A 25,215-nucleotide genomic window follows, 5' to 3' on the forward strand; every position below is an offset into this window, starting at 1 on the left:
CAAGGGCAGACGGTCACGGCGGGCTGAACCCCGTGGTCCTGCTGGAGGCAGACAGTGGAGCTCACTGAAACGAACCTGTGGGCCATGGCGGGCAGCGGGGAGGTATCCAGAGCACGTCCTGATCTCGTCCAAACTAACCAGCCCTTCCTGCCCCGTGTTCCGCGGGAAGCTCAGAGCTGAGCACCAGGAGCCGAGGCCCCAGCCGGGCCCCATGAGGCCCGTGGGTGCGAGTCCACCCGGGCACGCCTGGGGTCTGCAGTGAGCATGCCCTGCATGGCCCTGTGCCACCTGACACGCAGCCCTTCCTGGGCGAGGTCCCTGGCTCCACCCATCTTCATGACTTCCCTGCCCGGTGACCCCAGCTTGTCTGTCCAAGCACCTAGGCAGGACATGCCCTGCTGCTCACCCAGCCTCTGAGTGCTGGGCGTCTGAGGCCCTCCCAGGCCTCCTCCTGCTCCGTCTGTACTTGCTGCTGAGGCCGTGCATGAAGGGCTTGTCAACAGCCTTCAGGCTTGTTCTCCGCAACGTGCATCCCCGTCTGAGCTCAGGGGCCCCAGCCGCTGGCTGCTCACCTCCCGTGAGTGTGTGAGTCACATGACCCCACACTGTTGTCGCCGCGTGGACCCCTGCAGTCTGCCTGGAGCGATGGACAAAGCTCTCTGCTCTGTCTGGCTCTCCTCGGCTCCTCTCAAACCCCGTACCTGGCCCAGCAGCTCACCCCGCCACGCGCCCAGACCTGACCCGCCTCGCCGGACCCGCCATGGTCTCCAGCCGCCTGCCCTCGTCCTGTTCGTGGGGAGCACAGGAGGCAAGCGATTCTTCCAGAAGGCCGGCTGGACCAAGCCCACCCTCTGCTCCGAAAGTCTGGCAGCCCCTCCTCCCACTCCCAGGCCGCCTGTCCAGTGTCCCCTGCTCTCGTGTCTGACACCCCACCCCCCAGAGTCAGCTGCCCTCAGGGCCCATCTGCCAAGCGCCTCCTGCTGACGGAGCGCTCTGCCCCGGATCCCGGTCTCTGCGCATCTGCCCAGAGGCCGTTCTGATGCCACCCGCGCCCACCCCACGCCCCTTGTCCGCCTCCTGGTGCGGATGGCGTCTGCAGCGCCAGGGCTTTGTGTTCGTGTCCTCGTGGGAGGTGACCCCAAGGCTTTCGGGGCCCACGTGGCACCTGGAGCAGGGAGTGTCCAGAGGGGCACCTCACAGTACAGGCTGGGCGCTTAAGTGATGAGAAAGCAGGCAGGGTGGAGGAGGGTTAAGACGGTTAAAAACCATAGTTGACTTTTAATTTCGAAACAAATTAAATACAGTTAAATTAAAACAGACGACGGTGCAGCTGTGGGGGCCGCCCTCCCCACTGTGTCCTCCGGGCTCTGCCCCGCCCCCCCACTCCCGACGGGGGAGCAAACAAGCTGTGGTCACCGACCCAACCATGGCTCATAACGAACTCATTCCCAACGAAGACGGAAGCTGCAGTCCACCAGGGTTATAACTAAATAAATACACATGCAGCGAAGAGAGGGTGTTAGGTGAACAACTGAACTAGTATCTGCCAAAAAGAAACAAAAAGAGACGATCCCGTTTCGTGGTTCATCACCAATTTCCTGAAAACCAGCCCTGGCCTTCTGGCCAAGACAGTTGTCCAGCCAGGCGAGCTGACCCAGCGTCCAGGGTTGGTCCCGTGAGCGAGGCCACGGTGCCCGGCGCAAATTCACCCACTCAGCTGGTCACTGTTACCCCCGTGGTTCCCGGGCCCTGCAAGGCGGCTCAGGGCTCTGGGTAGGGGGTTGTGGGATGCTCTCCTGACCATGGTGAGGAGGTAAACTCCCTTCAGCACAGGCGGCGATGCTGCTTGGCACTCTGGGTCGCTGCGCTGAGGCCACGGCCCCCCCCCCATACCCAGGAGCGGGCTCTCCACAGCCCTCGGGCCCATCCGGCGAGTTTCAGGAGGGTGGGGGCTGTTAGCGTTAAAAGTAAACACCTGTTTCGGGCGGGGCGCGAGCCGTTCCTCTGCCTCTCAGGGGATGAAAATTGTGCTTCCAGCCGTCAGGAGCATGAGAGGGGGCTGGCAGAGGGCTGGCCCGCGGGGAAGGCAGGGGGACCAGCGCCTCCCTCCTGGCGGGAGGCTGCGTGGTTGGGGGGGATGGGGAGGGACGGGAGGCCAGCTGACTGTGCGCCCCATTTGGGATAAGCGAGGTTTTGCTTCCCACTCTGTGTGTAAGTCACGATTTGCCAGCAGTCTGGGCTCGGTCTCCCGCCCTCTGGGTTCAGGTCACCTCCGTGCCCTTCTGTCGACCCCTCCGCTAGGCCAAAGCCCCGGCCGGGGCGGGGAGGACACCGCCCGGCCCTTCCTCTCTCTGCTCCTGGCCCACCTGCACCTTGAGCCCCGGCGGCCGCTCTGGTGGGGGCGTTTGCCTCCCCAGTCCCGGCCCAGGCGCGGCAGTGGGCGGGCGGCTCCTTCCGCGCTGGGCGGGGGGGTGGGGCGAGGGCCTGGAGGGGCTCTGCTCCCCCCGCGAGGCAGGTACAGCCGGGCCTGCCAGGCGCTCAGGCGGCCCCAGGCTCTGGAGGCGGGAGCAAGGAGGCGGGAGCAAGGAAAGCCCGCTAGGGCGCCGACCTCCTCTCCCGGGAGCAGCTTGGTCCGGACGCCTGGGGCTGGGGACCACCGTCCGGTGGCCGTGGGGCCCCATGGGGCCAGGGGCCGCTCTGCCGGGCTCTCACCTCCATCCCAGCCGGGCAGTCCCCTATTTCGGGGCCCATGGCGTCGACCCCGCAGGATTGCCGGGCGGGTGGAGCACAACAGGTCTGGGGGTTCTGTGCTTTAGGGTCTCCGTCCTTCGTCCCGGCATGGGGCCGGGCTCTCTCTGAAGGCCCCACAGGGGAAGGGAGGGTGGCAGCGAGTCCACGGGAGTGTGCCTCAGAGGGACACGGCGTGGGGAGAGGAGGCGGCCAGGAGCAGGTCTCAGAAGGCGCTCCTGAGGGGAGAGAGCGAGGGAGCAGCGTGAGGGGGCCGCTGGGAGCTGGGGTCCACGGGGCCCCCCCAGACGCCCGAGGAGCTGGGAGCGTGCTCTGTCTGACCCACTGCGGTCTGGTCGTGGCCCAGGTGATCTGCCATGCTCAGGGTCATGACCCCCGCGGTCTCCTGCAGTTGGGCTGTTGCCAGCGAGGCACAAAAGCTGCAGCCTGACTCCGAGGCCTGAAGACCAAGAGAACCCCACTCACAGCAAGCCTCCAGCTCAGGAAGGGCCTGGCTGTGCGGGTTACTGGCACAATCCACTCAGCTTTTCTGAGTTTCGTTCCTGTATCTCTAAAGCGTAAATAGAGCCTGTGAACTACTTCAGTACAGGATTTTTAAGGACCAAATAAAAGCAGCAGCAGTTGGGCAGTGCCAGAGACTATTTCTGGTGCCCCAACAACCCATTTAGCAGATGAAGAAAATGAGGGAAATGGGAGCCTAGGAACTGGGCCAGAATCTGGAGTCCACGCTTCTACCTCAACTGAGGAGGAAACCATGCAGACAGAGCCCGGGTGAGTCCACCCAGCAGGGCCTCATACGAGGACAGGTTTGTGGCCAGAATGAGATGGGGAGACAGGGAGCCGTCACGAGGCGGTGCTGTGAGGTGAAGGCCTCCAAGCAGCAAGGAAGGGCCCAGGTGTGCAGGGACCCAGCTGTGTGGGGATCCAGCTGTGCAGAGACCCAGCTGGGAGGCCCAGGTGTGCGGGGACCCAGCTTGGGGGGGTGCAGGTGTGCGGGGACCCAGCTGGGGGGCCCAGGTGTGCGGGGAGGTTGCCACCTACTGACTTCATCTCTGCCTCCTCCACTCCATGGGGCCTTTGCTGTGACTGTCATGATTAAAGACCAGGAGGAAACGCCTTGGCAGGTTTACTCTACACCCAAGCTTGGAGGGGGTGCTGATCAGGGTGTCACCGGCTCGCATCCCCTTACCTGTGTCCGGGGCTCAGATCTCCACCGTGGGGTCAGTGAAGCCTTTCTTCCCCTCATTCACCAGCACTGGTTTCTCGGTCCGCGTGTGCCAGACCAGGATCTGTGTGTCCAGAGACATAAGACCACATGGGGCCGGCCCCGACCTCGCCCTCCCACCCTTGCCCCTCCCCTCCAGCCCTGTTCCAGCAAGACTTTCTCCATTGTTCTGTATTTCTGCCTACCCCCTCATTCTTGCTCTTTGTACATAGGCTGCCTTCACAATATCTATTGGAAACAGAAAATCTGCAGCTACAAAGAAGAGAGAAAGTGGTCCCAAGTTTTCCTCTTGCTTCTCAGCCTCCCCTGTGCTTTTTGATGGATCTTGAGGGAGACAGTTCTGGGGCCTCCAGCTCAGCTAAGTGCCAGCCTGGTCCCCAACTGGAGAAGTCCAAACTGGTAGGAAGACGTATCTATGCATGTGTGTGCATGAGCATATGCACGAACATGTGTGTGCACGCCTGTGTGTGCGTGTGTACTGGGCACATACACTCGTGCTCGTGTGCACGTGCATGGGCGTGTGTGCACATGCATGCACACACATGTGCCCGTGTCTGTGCATGTCGGTGCATGTGCACTGGCATATGCATGTGTGTGTGTGCATGTGTACACATGTGCCCACGTGTGCATGTGTGTGCACACATGTAGGTGTGTCTGGCATGGAAGTATGGAGCCCAGCTGATGCGTGGTGAGGGAGGAATTCATTCCTAGGCTTTGCCTGCCTGGGGGCCCCCTCCTCGTCCCCCTGCCCACCTTTAGTGTGGCTGCCTGAAGGGCCACAGACCCGCCACCCTGGAGGGAGGCTGGCTGTCCACTGGCTGTGCAGGTCCCTGATTAGCAGGGAGCCTCGCGGGCAGGAGCTGGCCTGTGCCGCGCTGCGAGCTTGGCGGGCGCCCACCTTGGTGCAGTTGGCCGCCTTGGGCTCCAGGTCGCTGAGGGTGACGAGCTCGCGCAGCAGGCTGCTCTCCTGGTAGCCGCCCTTCACGCCACGCAGCTTGAAGTAGGCCTGGCTCCGCTGCAGGATGAGCCGCAGGTTGACTGCAAATCCCGCCATGTCTATGGCAAACGGCCGGTGGGGGTCGAACACCGTCTTCCAGCCAACCACCTTCCCTGCCCCATTGACCCTCGGGGCCTCGTACCGAAGGCCACCGACGAAGGCGACGGGCCACACAGACACCCTCCTGGTGCTGCGCATCTAGAGGGGAGAAGAGTCAGGACACCTGGGCCGCCCAGGGCGGGCGTCTGCAGAGGACTGGCCAGGGCTGTGAGCAAGGCCACCCTGCAAGCAGCTGGTGCTTCCCTTGTCACGTGACCTGTGCTTTGTCCTTTGCTGCAAAAGCTCTGTCTCCCCGATTTAGAGTCTGAAATGACTCCCTCCCCTCCCCCACTGTCCTGATTCCCAAACTCGGGGGATGGGAGTTGGGGGGACACTGAAGGTGGACGGGGAACCCTCCTCCCCTCCCCCACTGGAAGCCCTCCTCCAGACAGTGCCTGAAGCCAGGGCTGCGGTGGGTTGGTCGGTCTGGGAGCCCATGCAGGCCTCCTCCCCCTTCGCCAGGTTCCCCGCCCTCCCTGGTCTGCATATCCGCGTACTCCGTACTGTGTAAGGAGTACTGCATATAAGTACTGGGTACAATGGTACTGGGTACAAGGGTACTGGGTACAGGAGTACTGGGTATAAGTACTGGTCCCAGGGGTACTGAGTACAGGTACTGGTCTGTGTATCCGCGGCCCGCACCTCCTCGAAGAGCTCCAGGCTGTAGGTGTTGTCGTCGTCCGCAAAGTACACCACGCCAGGCTGGCTGGAATTGCGCGGGAAGGTCTCCCGCAGCCAGCGCAGCGCCAGGTTGCGCTGCATGGTGCCCCGGGGGATGCGCGGATCACGCGCATCCCCCCGCAGCTTGTAGTTGCGTGGCGTCTCCACGTGCAGGTGCGTGTAGTTGAGGCCGGTGTCGCGCAGCAGGCGTGCCGTCAGCGGGGTGCGGCGCGGCGCATCCTCCACCACCAGCCAGTGCAGGTTGGGCACATGCAGTAGCGTGTTGGCCAAGCGAGTGAGCTCTGCCTTCTGCACCGGGCGACTGTAGGTGGGCGTCACCACGTGGATGGTGGGCAGTGTGTCAGACCAGGGCGGGGGCCGCGTGTACACGTACTCTGTGCGCACCACCTCCACGATGTCCCGGTCGGACATGCAGTACTCCCTGGGGTCCGTGCCAGGGGGTGCCTCGCGCCGGGGGTCACCACTGTCATCTGCAGATCAGAGGAGGGGGTGTGGGGACACTGGGCACAAGTGCTGGGCACAGAGGCACTGGGTACAGAGGTACTGGATAAGGTGCTGAGCATAGGGGCACTGGGTAAGGTACTGGGTACGGGGTACTGGGTAGAGGTACTGGTTACAGGGTACAGTGGTACTGGGAACAGGGGTACTGGATAAGGTACTGAGTACAGGGGTACTGGGTACAGGGGTACTGGGTACACGGTACTGGATACAGGGGTACTGAGTATAGCACTGAGGTACTGGGTATAGGGTACTGTGTAAGGAGTACTGCATATAAGTACTGGGTACAATGGTACTGGGTAGAAGGGTACTGGGTACAGGAATACTGGGTATAAGTACTGATTCCAGGGGTACTGAGTACAGGTACTGGAAACAGGGGTACTGGGTACAGGAGTACTGGGTACCGACGCTGGGTATAAGGGTACTGGGTATGAGCACTGGGTACAAAGGTACTGGGTACAGGAGTATTTGGTATAAGTACTGAGTACAGGGGTACTGGGTACAGATGCTGGGTACAGAGGTACTGGGTACAGGAGTACTGGGGTACAGGTACTGGGTACAGGTGTACTGGGTACAGGTACCAGCCCGCCCGGCTCTCCTCTGCTCCTGTGGGAGAGTCAGTGCACACCTCTCTGGGGTCCTGGGGGCTGCCGCTGATGGTTAAGGCTGGCTGCCTGACACCCTCGCCCTGGGTCCTCCTCTTTCTGACCCCTATGCCTGGCTTTCGACAGCTCTGAGCGGTTTAAGGGCAGCTGGCCAAGCTGCAGCATCGCACCCGGGGCTCCCGTCTGTGCCAGGCTTTGTGTGGCGAAGCGCCCACCACACTGCCCGCGCCCTTCTCCCCAGAGCTGCTGAGGAGCCTGGGGCACTAGCGCTCCTGCCTGGGGCAACCTTAGTGCTTTGGTGCCATGCGGCCTGTGGCCCCAGAGTCCAGGAGCACCTCACCTGGGTTCCAGATAGACTGGACAGGATCAGAGCCTCCCTCTCAGGCCGTTGCCCCCGTCCTCCCCTCCCTGTCCCCCTCCTGCTCCCCCGGGGGGAAGGGACCTGTGGGGGTTGCCCCAAAGGTGCTCTGGGGCCTGACCCAGAATCTAGCTCCCAAACCTCGCTGTGGAGTGTGGGGCTTCACCACAGCACTCTGTCCTGGGGGCTGTCCATGGTGGGCAAGATGCTTCTGGATCCCGAGCCCATCCCTTCTGACTGTCGATGTCCCATGTTTGGGCCAAAGGGCGGGGTGGAGACCCGCCTCGGCTCCTCTGGGCCTGTGTGTCTCCTCACATGCACGTTCCTGTCATGCGTTCACAGCCCCTGGGGCCTTGCCTGTGCCCCTGCCCAGCCGTGCGCCCAGGATGGGTGTGTGTGGAGCCGGGCAGAGGCCCACCTCCATGACACGCAGGCATGGGAGCCCCTGGAGGTGCCCTGCTCCCGCCAGGGCAGCTCTGATGGCCAGGCTTTCTCCCTTATCTGCATCCCCGTGGGGAGCCAGCAGCCCCTCATGGGGGGACCAGCCCACACCCCTCCCGTTCTGAAAGCGCCCCCCGCCCCCAACCGAGGCCTGTCTGGCCACGTGAAGGACTCTGGGTGCTCGCTGCTCCGGGGCCATCTCAGCCGGAGGTGGGATGGTCGGAGGCCAGACCTTGGGGTCCGAGCTCCGAGGCTCAGACCCGGCCAGCTCTGCACTAACCACAGGACCCTGAGCCAGGGGCCTGGCCTCTGGTCACTACTGGCAGCTGCGAAGGGGAGCTGATAACTGCATCTCCTTGTGGGTTTAGGGGCTCGGAACACAGCCCGGGCTCACAACATCTCTCCTGTGCAGAGGCGGACAGTAAGATGTCCAACTATGGAAAGGGTAGTGGGGGCAATCCCGTGCAGGGGGTGAAGGGGGTCCCGGGAGGCTGGGCTTCCTACAGCTCTAGTCAACACGCAGGTGTGGATGTGGGTGCTGGCCTGGGGCTGGGCACTGGGCTCCGCGGTGACATACAAGTCCCCGGCTCTCGGAGAGTTCCCACGGGCTAATGACCCCCACTGGGGACACACAGCCCAGGTGGGAGCCTGCCCCCGGGCTGCGGGTGCAGGGTGGGGAGACCGGCACAGGCAACCAAGGGGACTTTCTGCAGGAGTTTTAAGTCAAACTGGGAAAAGAAAACAAGCTTCCAGAGAGCAGCTGCAGACCAGGACATAAATAAGGGTTAGTGTATCCTGCCGCGAGCAGAGCTCTGGAGCCCAAGGCTAGGGAAGGACCCTGAGCGTCCCCCCCCTCCCCCTGCCCTGTGATCACACCCCCGCAGGCAGCTCTGCGCCCTGGAGGGTCTGCGAGCCTAAGACGGGCTGGGTCAGGGTTGCCGCCGCCTCCGGTCCTCAGGGCCCCCATCGCCCTCTGGTGCTGCCTGTGTCACCATCGCGGCTGCCCTGGGGCCAGGGCGCCAAGTCCCGTCTCTAGGCATGACCGGCCGTGCTGAGCGCGGCAGCCTGGCGTCCCTGAGCCCAAAGCGCCGCTGAGAACAGAAGCACGTGGTGTTACATCCCACGCGACAGACCTCGTGAGGTGCCGCGGTGACGGCTCTACAAGGACAAGCAGCAGGGCTCCCTGGCGGTCCAGGGTTAGGACTTGGCGCTCTCACTGCCATGGGCTGGGTTCAGTCCCTGCTCAGGGAACTAAGATCCCACGAGCCACTCAGCTCAGCCAAAAAAAGATAAAGCACCAAGGAGCGAGGGGAGGAAATGCTGGGAGAGCTCCAGGCGCCCGACGGACGGTGGGCGCTGAGCCACGCTCGGCCCAGTCCTCCTGGAGGAAGCTTCAGGCCCCTGCAGCGATGAGCAGCCTGAAGCGTCACGGTGAGGGCTGCCCGCACCAGACTGGGGCTCTTGGCCCTGCCTGCTCTGGGGGCTGGGGGCTGCGTCAGGGCTTCCTGACCAGGAAAAGAAGACGCTCGCCCTGAAAGGCTTTCAGTAACACAGGCTGGAAATCCCACCACCCAACCCCAAGCCCTACCACAGTGCATGCCCCCCAACCCTGAGGCCTCCCATGCTGCACCCCCCAGCCCTCCTGTGGGGTATGCACCCCCTAGCCCTCCCATGGTGCACGCCCACCACCCCTGAGCCCTCCCATGGTGTACCCCCCCAGCCCGTCCGTGGTGCATGTCCTGGGCGTGGGTGCAGAAGAAAGCCCGCGAGGCTCTGAGCCTGGATGCATGGCACCATCCAAGCCCCAGGTCAGCCCCCAAGGGTGCAGTCATCAGCCAAGTCGGCCCCAGGTTCCCACTGGCCAATCAGGGGAGAGTCAGCCATCCAGGCTGTGGCCACTCCGTCAGGGGAGTCAGGCCTCCCTCCAGGCTGTGGTCACCCCGTCAGGGGAGAGTCAGGCCTCCAGCCTCCAGGCTGCGGTCACCCCGTTAAGGGAGAGTTAGCCTTCAGGCCGTGGTCACCCCGTCAGGAGTCTCAGGCCTCCAGGCTGCAGTCACCCCATCAAGGGAGACTCAGGCCTGCAGGCTGTGGTCACCCCGTCAGGAGACTCAGGCCTCCAGGCTGCAGTCACCCCATCAAGGGAGACTCAGGCCTCCAGGCTGCGGTCACCCCATCAGGAGACTCAGGCCTCCAGGCTGTGATCACCCTGTCAGGAGGCTCAGGCCTCCAGGCTGCGGTCACCCTGTCAGGAGACTCAGGCCTCCAGGCTGTGGTCACCCTGTCAGGAGGCTCAGGCCTGCAGTCTGTGGTCACCCCGTCAGGAGACTCAGGCCTCCGGGCTGCGGTCACCCTGTTAAGGGAGACTCAGGCCTCCGGGCTGCAGTCACCCTGTCAGGAGGCTCAGGCCTCCGGGCTGTGGTCACCCCGTCAGGAGACTCAGGCCTGCAGGCTGTGGTCACCCTGTTAAGGGAGACTCAGGCCTCCAGGCTGCGGTCACCCTGTCAGGAGGCTCAGGCCTCCAGGCTGCGGTCACCCCGTCAGGAGACTCAGGCCTCCGGGCTGCGGTCACCCCGTCAGGAGACTCAGGCCTCCGGGCTGCGGTCACCCTGTCAGGAGACTCAGGCCTCCGGGCTGTGGTCACCCCGTCAGGAGACTCAGGCCTGCAGGCTGCGGTCTCCCGGCGGGGCGGGACTCACCCTTGCGTGCGGCGAGCAGGGGCGCGACGGTGCTCTGGTGCCACACGGTGACCAGCAGTGTCCAGGGGAGCACGATGAGCACGACGGCGAGGACGTCCCGTCGCTTCGGCATCTCCAAGGCTGGCTGGGCCCACAGCTCCTCGTGAGCTGGGCAGCGGCCGCAGAGGGAGAAAAGCATACGAGTGGGCCGGGTGGGCCAGGCACGGGGCCACGGGGAGCCGCACGCCAGCCCACGGGCCTGACCGCTCAACCCACCCATTGCCGACGCAGCTCTGCGGAGTCCAGCCCGACCGGAGTCTGGGAAGGGGTGCTGTCTGCAGTGGGTCAGGAGCCCTGTGGGGTGAACACCTGCAAGAGGGGACAGAGAGGCTGGCCAGAGGCCTGGGGTGCCGCCCCGTGGGGCCGAGGACAGGCGGTGCCCCCTCGGTCCAGACACCCCTGCCTGGGTTCCCCCGGCTTACCCCCAGGCCCGTTTATGAAGAGGGCACCTAGTTTCCAAGGCTTTAATGCCCGTGGGCCTTGCAGCCTGCCTCTGGGAGGACACAGAGAGTGCTCAGGCTGAGGTGGCTGTGACGGCCACAGCCTTGTGCTCGGACCTCGTTTTACAGCCTGGATGAAGGCATCTGCGCCGAGTGAGTCCTCAGAGGACTGGCCAGTAGTGTTTGGAAGTGGACTCTGGGAGGGTGCACCCTCAGCAAGCCTGGACGGGACAGGGCCCAGGCTGGAGCCACAGCCGGGGGCCAGCCGAGGGGGCTGGGGGCCAGCCAAGGGGCTCGGGGCCAGCCGCCCCGGGGGCCAGCCCAGGGGGCTCGGGGGCCAGCCGAGGGGGCTCGGGGGCCAGCCGAGGGGGCTCGGGGGTCAGCCGAGGAGCTCAGGGGCCAGCCGAGGGGGCTCAGGGGTCAGCTGAGGGGGTCGCGTGCCGACAGCTCCCCTCCGGGCCGGCTGAGCTCATGATGAGGGATTGGCGCCCTGCCTCCCAGCCTCCTGGGAGCTGTCACCCCCCTCCCCCGCCCCCACTTCTGTGCTGAGAGCCCTGCAAGACACCTCTGGGTCCACAGGGGCGGCCTGGGGGGGGGACAGCCATGGGCAGCCCGCCTGTCCCTGCGCGTGGGCCCCCCAGGTGTCCTGTCTGGCAGGCCGAGCCCCCAAGGTCACGCCCACCAGGCCGCAGGCAGGCGGACGGCCGTCTCTCCTGGCTGAGAGCCAGGCTGAGCAGGACTCTTGGAGGCACTGCGTCCCTCCTCCCGACCTGGTCCTCTGGCCTGCAGCCCTCCCGGCGGGTGGGTGCGCGCCAGTGGCCGCCCCGGCCTGTCTGCACGGCCTGCTTGGAGCAGATGGCGGATAGGCCTTGGGGTCAAACGATGCAGGCTCAGGGCGGGTTCCTGGACCCCGAGCTACCTCCACGCTCCTGGCCGCGGCCCCGCGGGAGGAGCCCAGAGGCTACGCTGCCTGCCCGTCTGGGTGTTGGGCCGCCTCCCCGGCCAGCCCCACCAGTGCCGAGCCCCTGGGTAGGACGCCAAACACTGGATTGGGACCTCGGTCTGGTTGGCCGCCGCAGGCCACACAGGGAGGCCTCCTTGGGTTGTGGGGTTCCCTGGGGCTTTTCCAGGCGTCTGGCCGTGGGAGCTGGCCTGGCCTGGGCACCCGGCCCCCGCCGTGGCCTCCCCCAGGGATCACTCGCCGCTCTCTGAGTCCTCCTGCATCCCCTTCCTCCTGGTGCTTGCCGAGGCCACAGGGGACGGCTTGTGCTGGGGCCAGGCCTGAACCCAGACAGGAGTGGGGGAAGGGGGTCAGGCCCCAGAACCCCTTGGGGGGCAGCCCCCTGCAGGTCCCGATCCCCCGTGGAGTAGGAGGGGACAGAGGCAACGGCCTGAGGGGGACGATGCTCTGATCCCGTCCAGTCTATCTGGTCAAAACATCTATGGTGGGAAGGAGGGAGAGGCAGGAAAGCTCTAAAAATAAACTTAGCCATAAACCCAGTTGTGCATTAATTACTTTGGAAGCCATTACGGCTTGAAAATCCCATAACTTTAATGGAGGCTATTATAAGCACGGCGGTGAAGTCATGAAGCTAATTACCAGGCGGTTATGAAGTGAAGCGGGGAGCCCCCAGCCTCCAAGGGAGCCAGCTGGCCAGCAGGGGTCTGTGCGGGGCAGGCCTGGGGCTGGGTGGCTGGGAGCGGGGATCAGGGGGCCTGGGGTGGGGGCATGGAGTGGGGCAGGCAGAGCACCCCAGACGCAGAGGCCTGAGTCTGAGAGGGGACTGCAAGGATGACTGCGGGCCGTGGCCCGGGAGGGGTGGTGGGCAGCCGGCCTGGGGTCCAGCCTCAAGCAGGCTGCCCGGAAGAGGCTGGGCGAACTTGGCTATGAGGCTCACGGCAGCCTGCCTTCTGAGACTGCAGGGATTCCAGCAGAAAGCTTGCCCACGCCCCACACCTGGGGAGGAGCTGGTTTAGTCCCACTGGTGGTGGGAAGGGCCCTGCTGGATTCAGGGGCCATGTGGTGGCGGCGGTGGTGGGTTGGGGGTTGGATGCGCCTGGCCCGCAGGGAGGGAGGCTCACACAGCTCTGTCCTGCCACTTAGGGAGGTATCTGCAGAGCTGGTGCGTGCACGTATGTGTGCGTGCATGTGTACACGTGTCTGCATGTGTGCGTGCGTGTGCATGCTGTGCATGCACATTGTGTGCGTGTACACATGTGCACAGGTGCACACGTGTGTGTACGTGTGTGCATGTGTGTGCTGCATGTGTGTGTGCATGTGCAGGTGTGTGTGCACGTGTGTGCGAGCATGTGTACACGTGTGTGCATGTGTGCGTGTGCATGCATGTGCATGCCTATGTGTTTGCGTGTGCATGCTGTGCATGTACATTGTGTGCGTGTATGCATGTGCACAGGTGTACACGTGTATGTGTACGTGTGTGTGCACGCGTATGTGTTCGCGTGAGCGTGCTGTGCATGTACATTGTGTACGTGTGTGCGTGTGCACAGGTGTACACGTGTGTGTGTACATGTGTGCATGTGTGTGCCGCATGTGTATGTGTATGCATGTGCACGTGTGTGTGCGCACGTGTGTGTGTTTGGTGGAGGTCAGTTACACACAGACCTTCCCCCCCAAGCCCTCGAGCAGGGCAAGGGCCATGGTGCCCGTAGGCCTGGGATCGTGGCTGGCAGGCGGGTCGCAGGAGGCCACGGGGAGAAGAACCCCCAGAGTATTGTGTACAAGCTGCGCACACCCTGACCCCCGCCCAGCCGAAGTCCTTTCCCTGATCGAGCGCCCACTGCCAGCCTGTGCGACTCTGCCTGCAAGGCCAAGGATGTCCCGGGAGCTCACGGCCCGCGGGGAGTCATCCCCCGGGCACAGCGCCCGCGGCCCCGACCTGACTTCCCCAAAGTGGTCCGCGACCAGGGGACGCTCAGTGAGTGACCTGCACGGCGTCCTTCAGCGTTCGTATGATGTTTCCCACCGGTCTTCACCTCTCCTGAAGAACGTTTTCCCGGACTCGCCTCATGGAAGCTTTGGAGAGCATTCAATGTAATTCTCATAGAAACGAGGGCTTTCTTCCTTTCCCGCCTGTATTTCTTTTTTTCTGCCATATTCTGTGATGATAAGGGGCTTCCCTGGTGGCTCAACGGTAAAAAATCTGCCTACAGGGCAGGAGACGCAGGAGACTCGGGTTCAATCCCTGGGTTGGGAAGATCCCCTGGAGGAGAGCACGGCACCCTACTCCAGTCTTCTTGCCTGGAGAATCCCCATGGACAGAGGAGCCTGGAGGGCTGCAGCCCGTGGGGTTGCAGAGTCAGACATGACTGAGTGTGCACAGAGATGACGAGAGCACGCAGGGCCGTTGCGGACGAATGAGGAGCAACCTTACATACTCTGGGGAGGCCGCAGCTCCCTGGCCCCGAGAGGGCCCCCCACCTGCCTGCACCACACAGACAGGCCAGGGCATTGGTCCTGAATGGGTGGAGGTGACCCTGCTGGGCTGTGAGGAGAGCAGCTGCCCCCTGTCCCTGGGAGCCGAGTGCCCTGGGGCTGGACTAGGGAAGCCGAGCGGAGGTCAGCAGAGTTCAGCAGAGGTCAGCGGGCAGGACGCTGGGAAGGGCCGGCTCACCCTCGGCCTCAGATGGTCTCTGAGACCTAATGGGACCCCACGAGCCCTAACAGGACTCAGCATCAACCCCGCAGCCCCTGCGCAGGACAAGCCTGAGGCCACAGCTAACTGGCTCCCTCCCTGAGGGTCCACATGCATCAGCTGGCCCCATGCCTCACTCCCCAGCCTCCCCACCCCACTGGCTCTGCGGGGAGAGGGCAGCACGTGGCAGCTGCTGACCCCCGGCTCTGCCCTCACTCCCGGAGCAGGTGGAAGAGGGGGCCTTCCACCCCAGGAGGGCTCGGACGACCCCCGGGGCTGCAGCCCTGCCTTGGCAGGCTGGGTTCCTTCTCTGCAAGCCACGGCGGCCTCTGAGACAGGCAGGGCAGTCTTGGCCCCATTTCACAGGCTAGGAAACAGGCCTGGAGGGCCTGGGTCAGAGTCTCAGAGCGCTCACACCCACTCCACGCATACTGCTCCTGCTGGCAGACCTGGCCCCTCGGGCAGCACCAAGGGTCCGGGTCAGCCAGGAGGGGCTCTCCACCGGCTCACACGGTGGGGGCTGGAGCGACCCCGGGCCTGGTGCCATCTTCCTCCGCTTTGGCCGAGACCCCAGCCCCTGGCCGGGGCGGAAGGACACCCGCTCAGCACAGGCTGCGGTGACGGCTTCAGGTTTCTTCCACCCAGGAGTCAGGAAACAACAGTCCGTCGGTCGTGTATGAAATGGCTCCTTGGTTTCTCTTCCAGTTTTTCAGAAATAGCCTTGGGATCGGGTTTGGATTCTGACTCAGTAGAGAATGGAGAAGGGTCTGATGTGAGTGGTCCCCTGCGCTGCAGGAGTCCGAATGGCACAAACCCGTGGCACCAGTGGCCTGACTGACGTCCCCGTCTTCATGCGGAGGGTCGTCCACGTGCCCCACGGCCCCTCGCAGGAGGGTGTCACCTGGGGTGTGTCCTGGGTGTCCTGGGCTGGGCCCGAGGCACACGCGTGACCTGCAGCGTGGCTCCAGGTGGGGACACAGACCAGAGGGAGAGTGGCCCACCCAACAGCGGCCGGCCCGGGTGAGCGCCCCCATGAGAGCCGTCGCGGGAGGGCCTTGGGCAGCTGTCCCGTCCACGAGGCCTGTCACAGCCCTGCTCGGGGGTCTGAGTGTCCCCAAGCCCGCTGGCCACCTTGCAGGAAGCCTGGGCACCAGCTGGGCACTGCGCTGCACCTCAGCACCATCGATTGTGATGCAGCCCCACAGAGGCCGAAGCGCCAGCTCCCTGCCCCCGGACGCAGGCTGAAGTTTCACTAGGGAGGCGGCGGCGCTAGGTCCATTCTGCGAGCCACTCGGAGCCAGCCCCCCCTCCCCAGGTGATATCATCATGTGTGCACGTGAGCTCGCGGCCAGGACCGCCTCTGAGTGAGTTCCTGGGCACACGCATGGCCTCAGGGCGCAGAGGCCTCTGAGGAACGTCCCCCAGGAGAGGCTGTGTGTACGCAGCAGACGGTGACCCTGGCCCTGGGACACGGCCTTGCCTGAGTCCAGCGCGGCCGCAGCAAACACCCTGGAACATGCTGCCCCTCAGCGCCCGGCTCGCTGCACTGCCCCGGGCCCTGGAGGCTTGGGGCAGCTCAGGACATGCTGGCACTCAGCGCGTGGGGCCCCCGGGCACCGGCCTGGGTGGGCGGGGGCAGGAGTCGGGGCTCTGATGGGAAACGGAGGGCAGGGGCCAGGGGCCAGGGCCCGGGGGCTGGGCGTCCGAGGACGCGCTGCCTAGGACAGGGTGCAGAGCCTGCAGGCCCCGGGCGAGGGTGCGCTCAGCCTTGCTGGGGTGGCAGCGCGTGGCCGTCTGTCCCCACTGCCCTCCCCCGCTGTCTGGGCATCCTGCTTCTCTCTGCCTGTTTCCCTTCGAGCTGCTGGCCTGCGGTTTGGCATGGGGGTCCCACCCACCCTGAAGTCTCCAGGGGAGGCCACCTGGCACTCTGAGCCCTTGGCCTGACCCCCGAAGCTTGCCAGGCCCCACACACTCTGCGGCCAGCCCACACCCTGCGTGAACCCACCGGTCTTGCTGGTTCTGTGTCCGTCTGCAGCCCCCAGGCCAGGGGCTCCTCCGGACTCCTCTGGGCCCTGCACGCTGTGGAGGCTGCACTGTGTCTCTGGCACTGAGTCTCCTTCGCCAACGCTCGTTGGGCAATTTGGGATCCGCTGAGGGGTCTGTGGAAAACCCCAGTGCAGGGCCTGCCCCGCAGAGAGCGCCACGAAGGCTGCAAGACGTGGAATATCGTAGCGGGGATGGCAGCAGCCCGCTCGTGACTCCAGCTGAGCGTCCGCGTCTGGCAGAGACGGGACGCAGGGTCCCTGGCTCCTCTGGGCCTGGCCAGCCTCAGGCGGCTCTCACAGCGGTTCCTCCCTCCCCTAGACGAGGCTGTGCCTGCAGGTGGTGCCCGTGGCGTGGACTCCAGGGAGGGCAGGGTGCCCCGTCTCCCTCCGTCTCCAGGGTAGGCAAGCCGAGGCTCCTCCTTCGGGCTCGGGGCTGAGTTCGGAGGTGGGAGGTTGACGCAGGGCTGCCCGTTTCCTGCCAGGCTTCTGAGGCTGCTCTCACTGCCTCTGCCGCCTGTCTCTCCTGCCGCCCCGTTCCCTCCCTGGGGTCAGCCGCCCCCGCGCTGGGAGAGACACTGGGAGAAGTGTTGCAGGAGGTGCGGCGCCCGAACGGGCAGCGACAGCACCCCAGTCTCAGCCCCAGGCCTCACCTCGGGGGGTGGGTGATGGACCCAGAGTCCCTAGTCTCAGCCCAGACCCCACCCTGGGGGGGTGAGGGACCCAAGGTCCCAGTCTCAGCCCAGACCTCACCCTGGGGAGGGGGTGATGGACCCAGAGTCCCTAGTCTCAGCCCAGGCCCCACCCCGGGGGGGTGAGGGACCCAGGGTCCCAGTGTCAGCCCCAGACGGTGATCTAGACAGGCTGAGCCTCACGAGGGGCGTGCAGAGGGCCGCCCCATGCACGGGGCTCCGGGGCCAGTGGCCCCACCCCAGGCTCTGCAAGGGGCCGGCTCCTCGCCTGGGGTCCTGGCTGGGCTGCCCCTTTGCTGGCCCTGCCTGTAGCCTCAGCCAGCCATGCTCTTGCCTCCCTGTCTCCCGGGGGCTGTCGAGCACGCCGGCCCTGCGGTCAGCACTGGACTGTCGGGGAAGGTGGGGCTCCAGGCGCCTGGTTCTCAGAGCACAGAGGCGTCTGCATCCCTGGGCAGGAAGGGCAGTGGGGAGACGCCACCGTGGACTGCCTCCCCCCCACGGTCTGGCAGCAAACGGCCTGCCTGTCTGAGGACCGGGCCGGCAAGACGCTCCACATGGAGTGACCCAGCCCAGCGGAGACCAGCGCTGATGCTGCTCTGACACAGAGACCTGGAGGACTCTGGGCTCAGGGAGGCACGGCACAACAGGACCAAGCCCCTGACCCGCTCACAGAGGCACAAGGTGGTCGGGCTCGGGCAGAACGGGGGCTAGGGAAGCACACAGCTTCCAGCGTGCACAATGAGGAGTCCTGGAGCTGGACAGGTGCGCAGTGGGGATGTCCTGGGCGCCCTGAGCACTTGAGAGCCGTTAAGGTGGTGCACCTAACTGTGCATTCTATGAATCTCTGCCACAGAAAAGGACCTGCCACCCAACAGCCATGCGTGGGTGGGTCAGCAGCGACACACTGGGGACTGCGCCGGGCGGCACCTGTGTGGGCCCAGCGCCAGACCTTCCTGCTGGCCGGCAGGGGTCTCCATGGCGAGACACACAGCGGGCACGTCCAGGGGATGCGCCCCAGGGGTTCCAGGCAAGGCTCTAGGCGTGCGCAGGGCATGGTGAGAGGCTGGCAAGCACACACACACGTGCATGCACACATGCACACAGAGCTGGTGTTTCCAGCCAGGGGTGTGGGGAGGGGTGGAGGCGTGGATGCTGGCTCCCAGCAGGAGGTTCACGGGGACAAGAGAAAGTCCATGTCAGCACAGGGTGAGTTAGGCGAGCAACACTTCCCTTCACCTCAGAGGCTCAGAGGATGAAAGGAAACAGAACAACTGCTCAGCACAGAGGCTGGGGGCAGAGGGTGTGCACACACCGTGTGGTCAGAGTGTGGTCAGACTATGTGCACACACCATGCAGGCTGCTGATTCACTGATCTAATTAAAGTTTCCTGTGTATTTCCAATGCGCTGCCTGTGGCCTGAGCCAGCTGACCTTCCCTGGGGCCCTGGCAGGACAGTGTAGGTGCGTCCTCCCGCCAGCTGTCACGGGAGGACAGCGGAGGCCTGGCTGGCTGGTGGGGGAGGGCCTCTCGCCCCCTGCCTGGGGGCCTGAGACAGGGAGGGCAGAGTTAGACTCAGGCCACAGTGCGGGGCCAGGCAGCAAGGTCCTGCATGACCCAAAACAGAAGCAGAACCTCTGCGGGCAGCTTTCTGATCTGCAGAAAGAAGGCTGCATCTACAGATGCAGAACCCTAACTCTGGGCAGATGGTCTCCCCAGCCACTGCTGGCTCCCAGACCTGCTTGCTCTGCCCCCTGTCCTCTCGGCAGGTGGGCGCCCCACCCTGCTCCTGGGGTGTTGATCACGGGGGCTGACCGAGGGCAGCAGTGTGGTTGGGGCCAGACACGGGCACATGCCTCACGCATCTGTCATTTTAGATAAGGAGACGAGGCCCCTGGGACTGAGTCTGCAGCGAGCGGCCGACACAGCAGGGCCTGGAAGCCAACAGCAGCTGGTTGCTGGGCCTGCCTGGCCAGGGGCTCCTCTCCCTCAGGACCAGGGCTGGGAGCCAGGTAGAGCCCTCCCGACCCTGGCTGCCCCTGCCTGCCCAGACGCCCTGGAGGCCGGAACCTCGTGTGCTCCTTTATCTTGAACGCACGGGGCTAAGCAGGGCCCTTTGGGGGCAGGAGGGGGAGCTGTGCTCACTCGCAAAGGCGAACACGACCCGAGATGGTGCCGGGCTTACCGTGTGGCCACGGCCCCACCACAGGGAGGAGACAGGCTCAGGGCGGTGGGCGACAGAAGCAAGGCCACAGCTGGGCCCCTCCGTGTGCCAGGCAGACTTCGTGTCGTCCAAATGTAGGTAGATGGAACGTTAACTACCATGGAATGAATGATTTAAAAATTGCTGGGAGTTCCCTGGCGATCCAGTGGCAAAGACTGCACGCTCCCAATGCAGGGGCCCTGGTTCCACCCTGATCAGGGAACTGGATCCCACACGCAGGAGCGAAGAGTCTGCACGACGTAACCAAAGATCCGGCATGCTGCAACTAAGGCCTGGAGCAGCCAAATTAAAAAAAAAAGAGGCAAAAATACCTGCTGAGCAAAGCACTTACTGCTCCTGTTCCAAGTGAGTAACACGATTCATTGTGATTCTCATTCCCACCTCACAAGCATCCTGTTATCGTCCCACTCAGAGACAAGACACGCGGGGGCACAGGGGGTCAGGGGTGGCCCCAGGGCACACAGCGTGGGCACACAGCACGCGCGTCCGCAGGCCCCGCTCTCCGCGCTCGCAGGCGCAGTGCCAAGCCCGGGGCAGCTCTTGCCAGGGGCACTCAGGGACGCTGGGCTCGTCCCGGACGCGTCTGTGCCATCCTGCGGGGCAGCCACAGCCCCGTGCGCGCCTGAGCTTGCAGAAAGCGCTGGCGTGACTGGGGGATGCCCACCAGGGGAGGGGGCAGCTGCTCCACGTCCCGCCAGGCTCTGAGGCTCCGAGCGCCGGGCGTGACAGACCAGTGCTCACCACTCCCCAGGGAAGGAAGCGAGACAGGGAAGGAAGCGAGACGGGGCAGGGGGAGGAGGAGGCAACGGCACTCGCTCAGCAGCGCGCAGGGTCCATGAGGACCTCAGGCTGGGTCCCTCCTGACACCTGCCCTCTGACCCCCATGGCCCTGCCCCCTCCCCCTCCTTCATGAACAACGACCAGGGCCCCCCATCTCCCAGCTGCGGGGCGGGAGACCCCCTGCTCAGGGCTCTGATCTCAGGGAAGACATCCCCAGTCCAGCCAGCTCTTAGAGGTCCACCCTGAGACTCCCCTCCATTGAGCTTCTGGGCGGCAAAGCCCTAAGCCCTGCCAGGCGCTTGGCGGGGAGGCCACTGCCCTGCCGTCAGCTGCTGCGCTCGGGGAGCACAGATTCATTTTAATATTGGCTGCAGCTAAACCTCATTAGGAAAGTAAATTTGCTGTAGCTGCAAAAAAAAAAAAAAAAAAAAAAAAGGCAACCCACACAGTCCTTCCTTCCAAAGCTAAGCTAAACAGAAAACCTGATCTGACTGGGGCCCGCTTGACGCCTTACCTCCCTGGGACTGGCCCGGGGCCCGGGACACAGTAGGTGCTCAGTGAGCAAGTGTGGAGCAGGGTTGGAGCGGCCCCCGCCCACCTGGCCAGCTGGCAGCACCCACACCAAGGGGCCACCGGCCTGGGGTTCCTGTCGGTTGCACGTATTTTGGGGGGACACTGGCCAAGAAATGCAATGATCGCACCAACCACTGATTACGCACGGAAACCGTGTTGCTGCCATTCAGCAGGGGGACACTCAGTGTGTCTCCCTCAGTGGAACGGCAGGGGCAGGACCAGGCCCCAGGCCTGGAGGCGGAGGTCTGAACGGAGAGCCGGCAGCAAGGCCGGTGAGGCGGCCCCAGGGTGGGAGAACGGCTACTCCATTCAGAGGCTTCCGGATGCCAGGGGCTCACAGGGACGGAACAGATGCAGACACGATGTTGATGCCTCTCGAGTGCTTCACCTACAGACAGCCTGGCTAGAGAGGCTCCTGGGTCTACAGACGTTCAGGAATCAGGGCCTAGAGGCCTCCGCTTTCCCCAAAGTCCTCCCAGCCGATCACAGAGACCGAGGCAGCCTCGGCCTGGCCAGCCTGTGCCCTGCATGGCACCACCTCCGCGTGCTGACCCCATACGCTCAGCAGGCCCCGCAGAGGACTTCTGGCCTGCAGGCCTGGGCTGCGAGCAAGCTTCCCTTCTTCTTCTCCCCAGAAGGCGTGGGGGTGGGCACACGCAAGACAGTCCCTTCTGCCCGGGGCTCCCCTGAAGCCCACGCTCCCCCGCGTTCCTGGGGGGCCGGCCCCCTGCACTGGCCGCTGGCTGCCGACACAGGCGGGCATCTCGGAAGGAGGCCCGAGGTGGCCCCACTCTGCTGGACCCCGGCGCCCATGCTTCTGCGTCTTTGTCTGCCTTCTCCCGCAGCTGCTCCACCTGCCTCGGACTCTCAGATTCTCTTCCCTAGCCCGGCCTCTCCTCCTGTCCAGCGCTCAGCAGAGGGGGGCACTCGGGCAGTTCCCGGCCCGCTCAGCCCCTCCTCTGACCAAGCTGGACCAACACGCTTCCCTGACCCTAGAGCCTGGTTTGCGGTCAGCTCACCGCTGGACCCGCCACACTTGTGCAGCTTCCGCCCTCCTCATCACCCTGTGCTCACAGCCAGAGAAGGCCAGCCACCCGTGTCCCCTCTCCCCTCGCCCCTCAAAACCATGGGGGAAAACCCAGGTGCATCCAGAGACGGCGGCCAGGGGCAGGCTGGCCCTCCGCTTCTTCCTCTGGAGCCCCCAGTCTCCACCAGCCCCCCTTCAGGTGGGCCCGTCACTGCTGCTCATCCGGAACCTCTGTGCGTGCATTCAGTCCCGTGCCGGTGAGCCGCCAGCACACCCCAACAAGGAGGGGCTCAGCCATGGGCAGGCACAAAACGGGCACAGCAGCCGCCTGGCACTGAAGGGGGCATGGATCCATCAAGCCTCCCTGCTCCACACCCGGGCAAGCCTTCTGCATCTCCCCAAGATGGGGAGAGGGGGATGAATGCAGCTCCAGAAGCTTTGGGGGTGCTGGGCATGGACTGGGTGCAGTGCAGTCTCTTTGAGGGTCTCATGGGGGAAGGGTCTTTGTTCTAAACAAAGGAAGGGGACTCGATGTTCGGTCCAGTGAGGCCACTAACAGCCCCCAGCTCAGCAGCTTTGGAGGGGATGCCTCTGTCTCTGTGCTGGAGGCAGGGAGCCCTGGGGGACAGAAGGTGGATCTGGGGAAGCGGGAGCCTCCATCCGGTAAAGTCACACGCCCACAGCCCCGTAACTGGGGGAGCCGTGAGCCCCACCCTGACACAGCTACACACAAGATGTCACCGGCTGCTCCGGGGACATCCCCACCCAGTCCTGTGCAGCAGTGCATGTCAAGCCCCCGGTGGGTACCCCACCCACCCACGCAGAGCTGCCCCCACCAGCCTGGAGCGACCAGCCGTCTGCAAGGCCGGCCTCAGCATCCAGGCAGAGAGAGCCCCAGAGCCCTGCTGCCCAGCTTCTACAAGAATCCACGCAAGCGGCGCCGGGCTGGGACTAGGCCTGGCCGGGGCAGGACAGGCAGAGGGCTGGAGAGGGTCTTGTTTTTGCCTCTGCGTGCGCAGGGGCGGGTTCTCTCAACCTCAGCTCCAGCCCCAGGCCGTCGTCACCTCCTTCCTGGCCTCCCTTCCATCCTCTGCTGCCTCACACCTCAGTTTGCTCCCCTAAGCTGTGGGCTCTGGTTGGGAGGGACTGGGGCCCCAGGCCTGAGTCCGGGTGTGGAGGGCAGGCAATGAACTCGGTCCTGACTCCTTCTGCCCCCTGCACACCTGTCCTGACGCTGGGCCCCCTCACCACTGCTCAGCCCCCTGCCTCGCGGGAGAGTTGTAGACACTTAACTTGCCACTGGCTGGAGCCTCTGGGCTTGGGGACGACCCTGGGGGACCCGGAGCATTGGTGCTGACCCCAACTCCAGGTCGCCAGGAACCACCTGCTGAGGTGGGAGGAAGGGCCCCGGGGAGCTAAGAGCCTGGCCTGCGGCTGGCAGGGGCTGAGAACCAGCTTCCCCTTCTCGATGCGAGGAGGGCCAGCACCACCCAGGTCTTGTCTCGCAGCAGCCCCTCGACTGCGGCGCTTCCTGGCCCCGGCCCGATGCTGGCCGACTCTCAGCCGCCCCGCTGCGCGCACCACCATCCACGCGCGCGCGCGCACACACACACACACAGGCACACACACACACACAGGCACACACGCACACAGGGGCGCGCGCACAGGCGCCCGTAGCACATGCCGCGGGCGCCGATGCGGACGCATAAAGGGGCTCTGTACGCGGCGGCGGCGGGGCCACTGACCTGCGGCGGCGAGTCCGGATCGTCCCCGGCGCGCTCCATCTCGGCGGCGGCCCCTAGGCGCCGGTCCCCGCGCCCCCGGGCTGCTGGCCCCGGCCACGCGCGCCTCCGGCCCCGGGGGCTCTCGGGCTGCGGGTCCCCCGAGGCCCCTTCATCGCCGCGGGGTCAGCGCCGCCCCGGCCCGGCCCTTCTGCGCTCGGCGAGGCGGCGGCCGAGCCCGCGAGCGCACTGGGGGCGCGGGGCGGGGAGCCGGGCGGGGAGGACGGGGGCGCGGCAGAGCGAGCAGAGCCGGCCGGGCGCAGGGCGGAGGCGCGGGGCCGGGGCGCGCGGCCGGAGCCAGCAGACCGGGCCGGCGCGCAGTCCCCTCGGCGGCGGCGGACGCGCCCGGGCCGCCGCGGCTGTGACAGCGCCGCCAGCCCCGCCCCCGGCCCGCCCCCGGCCCGCCCGCGGCGCTGGTGCCCACCGCTAGCCCCGCCCCGCGCCCCGCCCCGCGCGTCCAGCCCCGCGCGCGAGCTGCCGGCGGGACCCGCGCCGCGGACCGTCTATACATCCCCGCGGGCGGGGCCGGGGGCGCGAGGAGGCGCGGACCCCCGGGTGGGTATCGCCCCGCGCCCTCCCAGGCGCAGGCGGCCCGGCTCTGTTCTCTGAAGCGGGGCTGCGGGAGGGGGCGACACCGCCAGGCCTCGCTCCGGGAGTTAGAGCCCCCCGCCCCCAGCCCCGCCTCCATCCCGGCCGTTCCTGGCGCCCAGTTTGGCTGCCTTTCTCAAAGGGTGATTGTTTCCGGGCGGGCAGTCGGGGGCGGTTCTCTGGGCCTGGGAGGCTGAGCGCGAGGGCGGAGAGGGAGATGGCCGGTGGGGACAAGGGGCGCCTGCCCGGCCGCAGGGGTGCCTGGTGCGTGGAGATGGGGTTCCTCGGGGTCTGGCCCAGGGGGCCCCCGTCGGGGCGCTGCTGCCTGGTCGGAGGCCAGACCCCACCTTCCTTGTCAGAGGAGCCTGGACTTCCCCGGAGAAAGACGCGGGCCAGGCGGTGTGGGGGGCAGAGGGGTCACAGGAGCAGAGAGGCGCAGGCTCCCAGAGTTTCAAGGGCTCTTTGGGCCAGGAAGTGGCTGCTTGTTCCTTGCCTGTGTGTTGCGAACGGTCTAGGGGTGTCAGCCCTGCGTGTGCACGTGTGTGCGTGAGGGTGTGGGCTGTAGCCCTCCGTGGAGAGCCTTCCAAATGCCCTTTGGTCAAGTTTCCACAGACGGAGAGGCCTTCCTTGTACATGTTTTAAGGGTTTGCAGCCCAGGTGGCCGTCCTCCTGGACACGTGCAGTTAGGGCCACGCTGTGTCTCTCCCACAGCACAGGGGCCAGCTCCAGTAGTGGGGGGCCTCCCGGCCCCAGGGGACTGAGGCAGTCAGGGGCCTCCTTCCCTCCCTTGGTGGCCCCCTCCCGGCCCTCTGTTGGGTGTTTCTGCATTGAACTGGGACCATGGGGCCCTCTCCTGGCCCCTCTCTGGCCTGGGCACTACGGAGCCCGGCCCTGCTCCTTGTGCTGAGGGTGTGAGGCGGTGGGGGCAGGCGGGAGCAGGGGCTTCGCGATCGGCTGCTTTGGTTGAGGTCTTGAGGTGAGGAGGGGGTCCCCGTGCAAGCTGCTTCAGGGACATTTGAAAACAGGGTGAG

At 65.3% G+C, this 25,215-nt stretch overlaps 1 protein-coding gene across 4 annotated transcripts; it reads right to left on the bottom strand.

Moving 5' to 3' along the window:
- Positions 1-1,249: 1,249 nt before the first annotated feature.
- On the bottom strand, positions 1,250-23,977 carry B3GAT1 (beta-1,3-glucuronyltransferase 1). Of its 4 annotated transcripts, XM_059874951.1 has the most exons (9): positions 23,561-23,977; positions 19,397-19,707; positions 16,486-16,958; positions 10,604-10,696; positions 10,349-10,495; positions 5,712-6,220; positions 4,872-5,168; positions 3,938-4,037; positions 1,250-2,966 (listed from the first exon to the last, which is right to left on the bottom strand). In XM_059874951.1, the coding sequence occupies exons 4-8, from the start codon at positions 10,605-10,607 to the stop codon at positions 3,951-3,953; spliced, it is 1,044 nt and encodes a 347-aa protein (XP_059730934.1). In that variant the 5' UTR covers positions 10,608-10,696; positions 16,486-16,958; positions 19,397-19,707; positions 23,561-23,977; the 3' UTR covers positions 1,250-2,966; positions 3,938-3,950. The 4 variants fall into 4 exon arrangements, with proteins under 4 accessions (XP_059730934.1, XP_024831285.1, XP_024831284.1 ...); XM_024975517.2 differs by lacking the exon at positions 16,486-16,958; XM_024975516.2 differs by lacking the exons at positions 16,486-16,958; positions 19,397-19,707.
- Between the last annotated feature and the right edge of the window lie 1,238 nt (positions 23,978-25,215).

The sequence above is a fragment of the Bos taurus genome, chromosome 15 (genome assembly GCF_002263795.3).
Source record: "Bos taurus isolate L1 Dominette 01449 registration number 42190680 breed Hereford chromosome 15, ARS-UCD2.0, whole genome shotgun sequence".
In the NCBI taxonomy this organism is placed as follows: Eukaryota; Metazoa; Chordata; class Mammalia; order Artiodactyla; family Bovidae; genus Bos; species Bos taurus.